The 14244-nt window shown below is 45.7% G+C and overlaps 1 protein-coding gene across 3 annotated transcripts in view; it reads left to right on the top strand.

Moving 5' to 3' along the window:
* LOC120979235 (NADH-cytochrome b5 reductase-like) overlaps positions 1 to 13571 on the top strand; it is a 30503-nt gene extending 16932 nt beyond the window's left edge. For all 3 annotated transcript variants that reach the window (XM_040407868.1, XM_040407867.1, XM_040407866.1), the window contains exons 5-7: positions 6242 to 6346; positions 7585 to 7788; positions 12944 to 13571. In XM_040407868.1, coding sequence (XP_040263802.1) covers positions 6242 to 6346; positions 7585 to 7788; positions 12944 to 13147 — 513 coding nt within the window. In that variant the 3' untranslated portion in view covers positions 13148 to 13571. The remainder of the gene's footprint in view (positions 1 to 6241; positions 6347 to 7584; positions 7789 to 12943) is intronic.
* The last annotated feature ends 673 nt before the right edge of the window (positions 13572 to 14244 follow it).

The following is a 14244-nucleotide window of genomic DNA, read 5'->3' as shown; positions in this document are numbered from 1 at the left end:
GGCCTGACACACACTGGCAGCAGGCAAGCAACTGAAATTACACTAAAGTGTAAAAATTAAATGCCTTATTTATCGACAAGCTACTGTGCCACCCGGTATCAGTGGTTGGCACTGGCAGTGGGCACACTACAGTCAGTGGAAGCGGGCCTGACACACACTGGCAGCAGGCAAGCAACTGAATTTAGACTACTGTCTAAAAATTAAATGCCTTATTTATCGGCAAGCTACTGTGCCACCCGGTATCAGTGGTTGGCACTGGCAGTGGGCACACTACAGTCAGTAGAAGCGGGCCTGACACACACTGGCAGCAGGCAAGCAACTGAAATTACACTAAAGTGTAAAAATTAAATGCCTTATTTATCGGCAAGCTACTGTGCCACCCGGTATGAGTGGTTGGCACTGGCAGTGGGCACACTACAGTCAGTGGAAGAGGGCCTGACACACTGACTGGCAGCAGGCAAGCAACTGAATTTAGACTACTGTCTAAAAATTAAATGCCTTATTTATCGGCAAGCTACTGTGCCACCCGGTATCAGTGGTTGGCACTGGCAGTGGGCACACTACAGTCAGTGGAAGCGGGCCTGACACACACTGGCAGCAGGCAAGCAACTGAAATTACACTAAAGTGTAAAAATTAAATGCCTTATTTATCGGCAAGCTACTGTGCCACCCGGTATCAGTGGTTGGCACTGGCAGTGGGCACACTACAGTCAGTAGAAGCGGGCCTGACACACACTGGCAGCAGGCAAGCAACTGAAATTACACTAAAGTGTAAAAATTAAATGCCTTATTTATCGGCAAGCTACTGTGCCACCCGGTATGAGTGGTTGGCACTGGCAGTGGGCACACTACAGTCAGTGGAAGAGGGCCTGACACACTGACTGGCAGCAGGCAAGCAACTGAATTTAGACTACTGTCTAAAAATTAAATGCCTTATTTATCGGCAAGCTACTGTGCCACCCGGTATCAGTGGTTGGCACTGGCAGTGGGCACACTACAGTCAGTGGAAGCGGGCCTGACACACACTGGCAGCAGGCAAGCAACTGAAATTACACTAAAGTGTAAAAATTAAATGCCTTATTTATCGGCAAGCTACTGTGCCACCCGGTATGAGTGGTTGGCACTGGCAGTGGGCACACTACAGTCAGTGGAAGAGGGCCTGACACACACTGGCAGCAGGCAAGCAACTGAATTTAGACTACTGTCTAAAAATTAAATGCCTTATTTATCGGCAAGCTACTGTGCCACCCGGTATCAGTGGTTGGCACTGGCAGTGGGCACACTACAGTCAGTGGAAGCGGGCCTGACACACACTGGCAGCAGGCAAGCAACTGAATTTAGACTACTGTCTAAAAATTAAATGCCTTATTTATCGGCAAGCTACTGTGCCACCCGGTATCAGTGGTTGGCACTGGCAGTGGGCACACTACAGTCAGTTGAAGTCGGCCTGACACACACTAGCAGCAGGCAAGCAGCTGAAATTACACTAAAGTGTAAAAATTAAATGCCTTTTTTATGCAAAGTCCTGTGCCAGCCGGTATGAGTGGTGGGCACTGGCAGTGGGCACACTACAGTCAGTGGAAGTCAGCCTGACACACACTGGCAGGCAACTAACCTTAGATTAAAGTGTAAAAATTAAGTGCCTATTTTTTAAGCAAAGTCCTGTGCCACTCGGTATGACAGGGGTGGGCACTGGCAGTGGGCACACTACAGTCAGTTGAAGTCGGCCTGACACACACTAGCAGCAGGCAAGCAGCTGAAATTACATTAAAGTGTAAAAATTAAATGCCTTTTTTAAGCAAAGTCCTGTGCCAGCCGGTATGAGTGGTGGGCACTGGCAGTGGGCACACTACAGTCAGTGGAAGTCAGCCTGACACACACTGGCAGGCAACTAACCTTAGATTAAAGTGTAAAAATTAAGTGCCTATTTTTTAAGCAAAGTCCTGTGCCACTCGGGATGACAGGGGTGGGCACTGGCAGTGGGCACACTACAGTCAGTTGAAGTCGGCCTGACACACACTGGCAGGCAACTAACCTTAGATTAAAGTGTAAAAATGAAGTGCCTTTTTTTTAAGCAAAGTCCTGTGCCACACGGGATGACAGGGGTGGGCACTGGCAGTGGGCACACTACAGTCAGTTGAAGTCGGCCTGACACACACTAGCAGCAGGCAAGCAGCTGAAATTACACTAAAGTGTAAAAATTAAATGCCTTTTTTATGCAAAGTCCTGTGCCAGCCGGTATGAGTGGTGGGCACTGGCAGTGGGCACACTACAGTCAGTGGAAGTCAGCCTGACACACACTGGCAGGCAACTAACCTTAGATTAAAGTGTAAAAATTAAGTGCCTTTTTTTAAGCAAAGTCCTGTGCCACACGGAATGACAGGGGTGAGCACTGGCAGTGGGCACACTACAGTCTGTGGGCCTGCAGCTCCTCACACACAGGCAGGCCAGGCAACTGCAATATGTATATAAAGGAAAAAAAAAAAGCAGACTAATGTTGCAGCCCTAAAAAGGGCTTTTTGGGGTGCTGTCAGGACGCTGTCCTTACAGCAGAGATCAGATGAGTCTTTCAGGACTGGAGTGGACACTGAATTCACTAGCCTAGCTATCGATTTCCCAATTAAATCAGCAGCAGTTACAGTCTCCCTCCTCTCACTAAGACTGCAGCTTCAGAATGAATCTAAAATGGATGCTGTGCAGGAGGTGGGAGGGTCTGGGAGGGAGGGTATGCTGCTGATTGGCTGGAATGTGTCTGCTGACTGTGAGGTACAGGGTCAAAGTTTGCTCAATGATGATGTATAGGGGGCGGACCGAACATCGCATGTGTTCGCCCGGCAGAGGCGAACGCGAACAAGCTATGTTCGCCGGGAACTGTTCGCCGTCGGATAGTTCGGGCCATCTCTACTGGCAAGTCTGGGGTGCAGGGTGTGACTGGTCGCCTGGTTTTTACCCTTTAAACCCTGCAAGGAGTCGTGGACCTAGCGGCAGACAGCAGTGGTGCTGCAGAGGAACGGCGGGATCAAAAACAAGGTTGAGGTCAGACCCAGAACCAGGTCACAAACAAAAGACTGTAGTCAAGATCAGGATCAAAATACAAATCTGCCATTAGCTTCAGCCAGGAAAGGTTGCAACTGCAGAAATCCGCTTCAAATACAGGGAGTGCAGAATTATTATGCAAGTTGTATTTTTGAGGATTAATTTTATTATTGAACAACAACCATGTTCTCAATGAACCCAAAAAACTCATTAATATCAAAGCTGAATATTTTTGGAAGTAGTTTTTAGTTTGTTTTTAGTTTTAGCTATTTTAGGGGGATATCTGTGTGTGCAGGTGACTATTACTGTGCATAATTATTAGGCAACTTAACAAAAAACAAATATATACCCATTTCAATTATTTATTTTTACCAGTGAAACCAATATAACATCTCAACATTCACAAATATACATTTCTGACATTCAAAAACAAAACAAAAACAAATCAGTGACCAATATAGCCACCTTTCTTTGCAAGGACACTCAAAAGCCTGCCATCCATGGATTCTGTCAGTGTTTTGATCTGTTCACCATCAACATTGCGTGCAGCAGCAACCACAGCCTCCCAGACACTGTTCAGAGAGGTGTACTGTTTTCCCTCCTTGTAAATCTCACATTTGATGATGGACCACAGGTTCTCAATGGGGTTCAGATCAGGTGAACAAGGAGGCCATGTCATTAGATTTTCTTCTTTTATACCCTTTCTTGCCAGCCACGCTGTGGAGTACTTGGACGCTTGTGATGGAGCATTGTCCTGCATGAAAATCATGTTTTTCTTGAAGGATGCAGACTTCTTCCTGTACCACTGCTTGAAGAAGGTGTCTTCCAGAAACTGGCAGTAGGACTGGGAGTTGAGCTTGACTCCATCCTCAACCCGAAAAGGCCCCACAAGCTCATCTTTGATGATACCAGCCCAAACCAGTACTCCTCCTCCACCTTGCTGGCGTCTGAGTCGGACTGGAGCTCTCTGCCCTTTACCAATCCAGCCACGGGCCCATCCATCTGGCCCATCAAGACTCACTCTCATTTCATCAGTCCATAAAACCTTAGAAAAATCAGTCTTGAGATATTTCTTGGCCCAGTCTTGACGTTTCAGCTTGTGTGTCTTGTTCAGTGGTGGTCGTCTTTCAGCCTTTCTTACCTTGGCCATGTCTCTGAGTATTGCACACCTTGTGCTTTTGGGCACTCCAGTGATGTTGCAGCTCTGAAATATGGCCAAACTGGTGGCAAGTGGCATCTTGGCAGCTGCACGCTTGACTTTTCTCAGTTCATGGGCAGTTATTTTGCGCCTTGGTTTTTCCACACGCTTCTTGCGACCCTGTTGACTATTTTGAATGAAACGCTTGATTGTTCAATGATCACGCTTCAGAAGCTTTGCAATTTTAAGAGTGCTGCATCCCTCTGCAAGATATCTCACTATTTTTTACTTTTCTGAGCCTGTCAAGTCCTTCTTTTGACCCATTTTGCCAAAGGAAAGGAAGTTGCCTACTAATTATGCACACCTAATATAGGGTGTTGATGTCATTAGACCACACCCCTTCTCATTACAGAGATGCACATCACCTAATATGCTTAATTGGTAGTAGGCTTTCGAGCCTATACAGCTTGGAGTAAGACAACATGCATAAAGAGGATGATGTGGTCAAAATACTCATTTGCCTAATAATTCTGCACGTAGTGTAGGCCACATGGCCGGTGGTCAATGGTGGGAGATGCCTGTCTTTAGCAAATTGTGTGGCACAGGAAACCCTTTAATTACACTATGGTGCTCTCTAGGTCCTATCCACGCCATTCTTAGATGCGACTTCTTTAGCTGTCAAAAAGGGGGCAGCGTGCTCCTCCTACAACCTCTGCCCTACCCCATCACATTCCAGGGATCTGCTGGATCATAAGACCAATCTATGTGGTACGTAGGGCAAAACCTACCAGGGGTCTTCCATACAGCTTGTTACCAGCTGCATGCGAAGTCCCCCTCGGCATGGCCATACCACTGTACAACCCACTGGAGTACATAGCCAGGAATCAAGGCCTTACAAAACAATACATCCCAAAAAATAACATCAACCTTGGGGTGGGTTGGGTCAAAGTTGATGATGTTTTTTGTGATATTTTGCAAAGCTTTCACCTATCTGCTCTACTTGGGTCTTTATCTCTCCACACCCACGAGCCACCAGCCAATTACTTATTCTTAAGGCCTCATGCACACGGCCGTTGTGCGGCTGTTCCCTGCATTGGGGACCGCAATTTGCTGTCCCGAATGCACGGGCAACATCCATGCAGCGGCCGGGACGGATCGAGACCCATTCAACTTAAATGGGTCCGTGATCCGTCCGCACCGTAAAAAATAATCGAACATGTTCTATTTTTTGGCGGTGCGGAGGCACGGACAGAAACACTGATCCGTGCTTCCGTTCCGCACCGCATCTCCTGGATTGTCGACCCATTCAAGTGAATGGCTCCGCATCCGTGATACGGGGTCCACACGGCCGGTGCCCGTGTATTGCGGACCCGCTGTATGCGGGCCGCAAGACGGCCACAGCCGGGCAACGGCCGCGTGCATGAGGCCTAAAAGCTGTATTACATACAGCAGGGGATTGTTGGGAGGGAAGTGTTCCTTCCTGGCAAACGCCTGCTCGTTAGTGGAGGAGACCGCTACTGCTATTACATTTATCCATCTCCTTCACAGTATGGGGAGGAGCGATCGCTAATGCCATCGTTTGCCCCCATACTGACTAGTTGTTTGCTGGCAGCAGATCGTGATTAGACAGCACAATCTGCCACCGACAAACGATTTTTATACCAGCCCAATCGTGTGCTCGTTTATCAGGTAATCGGCGGCATTATTATACTGCCAGATCATTGCTAACGAGCATTACTATGAATGCTCATTAGCGATGATCTGGTAGACTATCTGCCAGTCTAATACAGCCTTAATTCTCCTATTACTACCCTTCCTTACCCGAGTCAGGTGAGACTAGGCCTAACCCAGCAGCTCCCTTAGACCCCCTGACACCAAAGGCCATCACCTATCTACTCCGACCTGTAGCGTCCGGTACCCCAAACCACTGCTTCTACATCTTCTGAATCGGAGCCACCTTTACCTCTTTGCCCAATGTCTATTCTTAACACAGAGATGTTACATATGGCGTTTCACAAGCCAACACTGACATTTCCTATGTTAATGCAAAGGGTCTTGTTGTTGCAGGTTTATGAACACGGCTTGATGTCACAGTATGTAAAAAGCTGGAGAGAAGGAGACTCTGTAGCATGGAGGGGACCATTTGGAGGTTTCTTATACAAACCAAATACAGTCAGTATTCTAGGCTATGTACACTTTTATTGCCTCAATGCATCTAAAAAATAATCAGTGTTTATTAAAAAAAAGATGTTTTGTGCATGCAGTTATTATGCATACCTATGCGTCTCCATGGATACAGACTACAAACAAACCATGTGCGAAGTCTGACCCTGCAGTCCTGTGATACTTTTCTTCCTCTAGTACTAGTGTCAGTTTGTACTCTGTAACCTTGGAGAATGTACATGAATGTACGGTCCTTCAAAGCTTATATAATGTGTATATTTTACTTATATTCCCTTAAAGATGTTGTAGGAAGTTTAAAAAAATTAATAAAACTTGACTGCTTTTTATCCAGAAAATGCACCACCGTTGTGTGTAGGCTGTGTATGGTATCGCAATGATCAAAACAACACGTGAACAAGAATGAAGCTGTTTCTGGATGAAATCCGCCATGTATTTCTAGCTTTATACAACTCCTTTTAATGAACAAATTGTTAGAAAGGGCTCAGCATTTTCACATGTATAAGTTAAAGGGGTTATCAGACTATTTGTCACTGATGAGCTAGGTCATCAGCATTTGATCGGTGGGATTCTGACCCCACGGACCTTCTGCCGACCAGCTGTTTGAGAAGGCCCGGCACTCCTGTGGTGCTCCTCCTATGTGAGAGAGCAAACAGCTGATAGATGGGGTCCTGGGTATCAGATCCCCATTGATCAGATGTTAGTGACCTATCCAGAGGATAGGTCTTCAGTTTCAAATACTCGGATAACCCCTTCATTGTACTCTGCTAGTGGGACGCTACAAAATATGGGACTTGTAGCTCTCCGCCCAAACGGTTATAGCATCACTACCTACACGTATATAAGATTCTGCATACCAATGTATGAATGACATATAAATGTGAACCAGCAAGACATTGACAACTGAGTAATTGTAGGTCCCCGAGTCACATAAGCATGTCAATTTAGGTGACCCACCCCAGCCAGCGACTGTCTGAGCAGGCATCTCCAGACGTTTCCTGCATGTTGAGATGGGGCCAGAAAGCAGAGACCAGTAAGGTCCTAGTAAACATCTGAATGGGAGGGGGGGGGGGGGGGGGGGTTGATGAGGATGAATGTCCCATCTTTTATTTGAGCCCTTTCTATCAATTCCTCCCTCTCAGAAAACCCCTTTAATATGCGCTCTACATCTTCATTGTGTCAATTAGGTTCCACATAATCTGTAAAGTTCTTATCTCTGCTTCCCTTAGCACGGGGAGCTGCTTATGCTTTGTTCAGGAACAGGAATAGCCCCAATGCTGCCAATCTTGACCCATGTGACAGACAATGAAGACGATGAGACCTTCATAACACTGGTGGTCTGTGCTCGAAATTTCCAAAATGTTTATCTGAAGAACTTTCTGAAGGAGCAGTCAAGATACTGGAACGTCAGGATATTCTATGTCCTCAGCCAAGTGAGTACTATGACCGTGATTTGTCCTCTAGTCTGGTCCATAAGTGTTGGACTTGAAGTCACCTACATGAGATGCAGGGCTCCAGATGGCGACCAAAATGGTCGCCAATGCGACTTAGAATTTACACATGGCGACAAGACTTTTTAGTCTTGTCGCCATTTGCGACTAGACCCGCAGCGCTGCAGTTCAATACAGCGGCGGGGCACAGGAGATGATAGTTCTCTTCTCAGCCGCCGATGTTCTTCTCAGCAGCGCAGTGGAGAAGGAGTCTTTCCCCCCTGTGCTGCTGCCGCCGCCAATAAGAAGAGAGACGGGAGGAGGGGAGGGGCTGTAGCCACTGCGGCGCCACCAATGAAGATAACTGACCTGTTAATACAAATACAGGAGGCGGGAGCCGGAATCAAATAGCCGGGACCCGACCTCTATGACAGGGAACTGCGATCCGCTGCAGTTAACCCCTCAGGTGCGGTACCTGAAGGGTTAACTGCTGCTGATCGCAGCTCCCTGTCATAGAGGTCGGGTCCCGGCTATTTGATTCCACACCCGCCTCCTGTATTTGTATTAACAGGTCAGTTATCTTCATTGGTGGCGCAGTGCGCCCCCCCTCCCCCTCCCCAGTATAATAAACATTGGTGGTGCAGTGCGCCCCCCCAACACCCCAGTATAATAAACATTGGTGGCGGAGTGCGCCCCCCAGTATAATAAACATATAAACATTGGTGGTGCAGTGCGCCCCCCAGTATAATAAACATCGGTGGCGCTGTGCCAATGAGGGTTAAAAAAATAAAAAAATAATTAACTCACCTCCTCCAATTGATCGCGTAGCTGCCGGTCTCCTGTTCTTTCTTCAGGACCTGTCAAAGGACCTGTGGTGACGTCACTGAGCTCATCACATGGTCCATTACCATGGTGATGGATCATGTGATGAGCACAGTGATGTCACCACAGGTCCTTTGACAGGTCCTGAAGAAAGAACAGGAGACCGGCAGCTACGCGATCAAGAGGAGGAGGCGAGTAAATTTTTTTTTTTACTTTTTTACCCTCAATTGACCTTCTACTAAGCATTCTGTATTAAAGAATGCTATTATTTTCCCTTATAACCATGTTATAAGGGAAAATAATACAGTGAATAGACTTTCATCTTAGCAACCATGCGTGAAAATCGCACCGCATCCGCACTTGCTTGCGGATGCTTGCGATTTTCACGCAGCCCCATTAACTTCTGTGGGGCCTGCGTTGCGTGAAAAACGCACAATATAAAGCATGCTGCGATTTTCACGCAACGCACAAGTGATGCGTGAAAAATCACCGCTCATGTACACAGCCCCATAGAAGTGAATGGGTCCGGATTCAGTGCTGGAGCAATGCGTTCACCTCATGCATTGCACCTGCGCAGAAATCTCGCCCATGTGAAAGGGGCCTAAGGGTGAATAGGACAAGGGTTCCAGACCCTAAGGGGGCTAATAGTAAGTAAAAAAAAAACACAAACACTAAGGCTACTTTCACACTTGCGGCAGTGTGATCCGGCAAGCAGTTTCGTCGTCGGAACTGCCCGCCGATCTGGATGGGACTGAAAGCATTTGTGAGACACATCCGGATCCATCTCACAAATGCATTGCAAGAACGAATCCATCTCTCCGCTTGTCATGCGGACAGACGGATCCATCTTGTATCTTTTTACACATTTCTACCGGTCTGCGCATGCGCAGACCGGAAGGTCGGATCCGGCATTCTGGCATTTTGAATGCTGGATCTGGCACTAATACATTCCTATGGAGAAAAATGCCGGATCCGGCATTCAGGCAAGTCTTCAGTTTTTTCCGCCGGTGATAATACCGTAGCATGCTGCGGTTTTCTCTTTTTCCTGATCAGTCAAAATGACTGAACTGAAGACACCCTGATGCATCCTTAACAGATTACTCTCTAATCAGAATGCATGGGGATATGCCTGATCAGTTCTTATACGATATTGAGTCCCTGTGACGGAACTCTATGCCGGAAAAGAAAACCGCTAGTGTGAAAGTACCCTAAAATATGAAGTTTAAATCCCCCCTTTCCCAATTTTACATATAAAATATATAAACAATGAATAAATAAACATATTACATAGCGCTGCGTCCGAAAAGTCCAAACTTTTAAATGATTAAAAAATATCTCCTATGCGGTGAGCGCCGTAACAGAAATAAATAAATAAAAACCATGCGATTTGCTATTTTTTAGTCACCTTGTCACCCCAAAAAATAGGATAGGACTGTTCTATTATCGGCCGAACGTTTCATAAAATACGAAATGCACGCGGCTTTTTTTGGTGTTTTTTATTTTTATTTTTTTTGCGTGGTATTGAGTATCGCAATACTTTTTTATGGTGACGAAAGGGAATCTAAATTTTGGTATCGAAACAACCCTACGCCGATCTGATTGGCGTAGCGTTGTCACGATACCAAAATTTTGATTCGGTTTCGATTTGGCGACAAAAAATTAAATTTGGCTCCTAAATTTTTCAGTTCAGGAGCCAATGGCTACTAGGTAGTTTTTTTAGTCCGGAGCACTGAGATGTATGAGGTAACATGGATGCAATTGTCTCTGCTATGCTACACCGGCACTGAGTCACATACAGCATGTGCTGCAATGCAGAATCCAATCCATATTGAAGAATAAAAAAACATGTTTCATAGGGGATCTACCTTAACAGTGTTGCAATAGCAATGACAAAACTCTGTATGTCTCTTCAGGGAATGGAACAAACAGTTAAGGCGTACCTGTTGTTTCAGGTGACTTTTTAGAATTAACTGGTGTGTGTGTAATGAGGAATGACTCCATATCTGGTCATCTTATGACTTGTAATCTGCATTTTCCACTATTTTGTCCCCCCTGTGGGCTCAATCTCTAATTGTCAGTTTTCCCTCAGCTATTGGGTGGAGACCAGCTGCTGTGATGTCTCCCATACACCGCACACATAGAGGAGATCCTACTTCCCCATCTCTCTGTAGCACGCCCTAATAATAAGCAGCATGGGGGACATTCGTACTGAGCAGTCTAGCTGCGAATCCAGCACTGGGAGTTAAAAAACTTACTAGAGAAAGCAGTATCTGTGTGTGTCTGTGCCTCTGTCTCCCTTTAGCAGTGTACTCATCCTCCCTCTCCATAGTTTTCTATGGGCAGCAAGTAGCCTGCTCCCTCAATGAGCTGATAATCCATCTCGCCTCTCAAGACAGATACTAGCTGTAAATGGAGGAAGAGGGGACGAAGGGGCTGATACATGGAGAAAGAGGCATTTTTTTCTCGGATAAGATATATAGCAAAGTTTCTTATATTCACTTATTCTAATGATTTATGCAGAGTTTGTTGAATGTACAAAGCCTGTTTAAGGCCATGGTCACATCTGCATTGCAGTTTCTGCTATAAATGCAGGGATTAAAGGGCATTGCACTGGTTATGGTGTGTTCACGCTACTCTATATTCTTCTGGTGAAATGTCCCAGCATGTGCACTAAACATAACGTCCCTAAGTCTGCTACTGTATACTATACAGTGGCATCATCCATATGCTGCCTTGCAAAAAAGTAATATCCTATATCACCATCTTTCCTATACAGTTAAAAAAGGTATACCAACATATACCTGTCCTGCAGATGTCAAAAGGACACTCTTACCATCTGTCAGATCTATAGGGGTCTGTGCAGCTGATTAATATATAGACCAGACACCTCAAACATGGTGTGAATAGACTCTTATATTGGTCATATTGCTCTATGCACACCATTGCTTACAAAATAAAATTTCTTTAAAGAGGTTGTTCAGTATTTTGATGTTGACGGCCTATCCTCTTGATATGTCATCAGTATGGCCCCTTTCACACGGGTGAGTATTCTGCGCGGATGCGATGCGTGAGTTGAACACATTGCACCCGCACTGAATCCTGACCCATTCATTTCTATGGGGCTGTGCACACGAGCGGTGATTTTCACGCATCACTTGTGCGTTGCGTGAAAATCGCAGCATGCTCTATATTGTGCGTTTTACACGCAACGCAGGCCCCATAGAAATAAATGGGGCTGCGTGAAAATCACAAGCAAGTGCGGATGCGGTGCGATTTTCACGCACGGTTGCTAGGTGACGATCGGGATGGAGACCTGATCATTATTATTTCCCCTTATAACATGGTTATAAGGGAAAATAATAGCATTCTGAATACAGAATGCATAGTAAAATAGGGCTGGAGGGGTTAAAAAAAATTAAAAATAAATTAAACGCGCAGCCCGGATTCTTTTCTGTCTTCTTTTTTGCTGTGTGCAGGAAAAGGACCTGTGGTGACGTCACTCCGGTCATCACATGGTCCGTCACATGATCTTTTACCATGGTGATGGATCATGTGATAGACCATGTGATGACCGGAGTGACGTCACCACAGGTCCTTTTCCTGCACACAGCAAAAAAGAAGACAGAAGAGAAGCCGGGCTGCGTGATCAAGTGGATTAAGGTGAGTTAAATTATTATAAAAAAAAAATTTAACCCCTCCAGCCTTATTGTACTATGCATTCTGTATTAAGAATGCTATTATCTTCCCTTATAACCAGGTTATAAGGGAAAATAATACAATCTACCCAGCACCTAACCCAAACCCGAACTTCTGTGAAGAAGTTTGGGTTTGGGTACCAAACATGCCGATTTTTCTCACCAAGTGCAAAACGCATTACAATGTTTTGCACTCGCGCGGAAAAATCGTGCATGTTCCCGCAACGCACCCGCACCTTTTCCCGCAACACCCGTGTGAAAGAAGCCTATCAGATGTGCGAGGATCTGACAATCGGCTCCCTTGGCGTTGTTTCTTTGTAGCTCTGGCACCACAACTACACAGCTACATCTATTAGGTAGTGGGCAGAGCTGGTGACTGCAGTGCTGTGCCCACCGAAGTGAATGGGAGCAGGACTGCAGTTACCAGATCTGTCCACTACACAATGGAGGGAGCTGTGTAGTTCTGGCTCCGGAGCTACAACTAAACAGCTGATCAGTGGGGTTGTCGGGCCCTCACCAATCTGATATTGATGGCCTGAGGAAAGGATCAAAATCCTGGACAATTCCTTAAAGATATTATATATGTCATCCTCATAATCTGTTCTTATTTATTCTTAATTTCCCCCTGTTTTTGGGCACAGGAACAATCCTTAGAAAATCTGCCCATGAGTTATAAGGAGAACTCAAAACTTGGACGAATAGACTCGGTGTTCGTGGCAAAGGTGTTGGAGACATGCCGGAGAAAACCATACATACTCCTATGTGGTTCGGTATTCTTCACAGAGGACATGACTCTTATACTGACACAGCTGGAGCAGGACAGCTCATCGATTTTCTCTTTTTAACATATTTCTTATAGTTTTTGCACCTTTTAAAATACTGTTATAACTTTGTTTTAATAAAGCATTGAAAATGGTGAAGTCTGCAGTGAACACAGAAGGAAATGGCTTGATGCGGATGAAAGATCTGCGCCACAGGTCAATTTCCGCAGAGATTGGTTTCCCCACAGCATGTAGATGAGCTTTGTTAAAATGTCAAAAACTTTGCTGCTACTGTAATTCATTGCAGATCTTCCACTGCAAATCTGGATGGACATTCTGCAGCATGCCCGATTCATGTGAATATACCCTAAAAGTTTAGTGTGCTACAATGTCTATATAGGGGCTCCATTTCTTTTGTTTTTTTGAAGGCAAAAATGATGTAGAAATATGGCAGCTAGACGGTCTCGTTCATGCTTTCCTCCACTGTAATGCCAGGTTTTCAGGAGTGTTTTATGGACACATTTTGGGGCTCCTTTTATTAAGCTGAAATACGCCTACATTAGGCTACTTTCACACTCGCGTTTGGTGCGGATCCGTCATGGATCTGCACAGACGGATCCGTTCAGATAATTCAACTGTTTGCATCCGTCCTGAACGGATCTGTTTGTATTATCTATAACATCACCAAGACGGATCCGTCTTGAACACCATTGAATGTCAGTGGAGGACGGATCCGTTTTCTATTGTGCCAGATTGTGTCATAGAAAACGGATCCGTTTGGCTCAGTTTTGTCAGACGGACACCAAAACGCTGCAAGTTTCGTTTTGGTGTCCGCCTTCAAAGCGGAATGGAGACGGGACGGAGGCAAACTGATGCCTTCTGAGCGGATCCTTTTCTATTCAGAATGCATTAGGGCAAAACGATCCGTTTTGGACCGCTTGTGAGAGCCCTGAACGGATCTCAGAAATGGAAAGCCAAAACGGCAGTGTGAAAGTAGCTTTAGGCGTATTTCAGGCTCAGATTGCGGTGCAATCTGCGATTTCTCCCCGCTCACACCAGGTCTAAAAAAAGTGGGTGTGGTGTTCAAGGGGACGGGGTCGCATTTAACATTTTCTACGCCTCTTTTAGGCGTAGAAAAAGGTCTAACTGTAAGAAAGCTAGGGAGCAGTCTTATATTTAGA

Source organism: Bufo bufo, chromosome 9, assembly GCF_905171765.1.
Source record: "Bufo bufo chromosome 9, aBufBuf1.1, whole genome shotgun sequence".
NCBI classification, from domain to species: domain Eukaryota; kingdom Metazoa; phylum Chordata; class Amphibia; order Anura; family Bufonidae; genus Bufo; species Bufo bufo.
The sequence above is the reverse complement of the archived record's forward strand: the minus strand, read 5'-3'. Positions and strand labels throughout refer to the sequence as shown.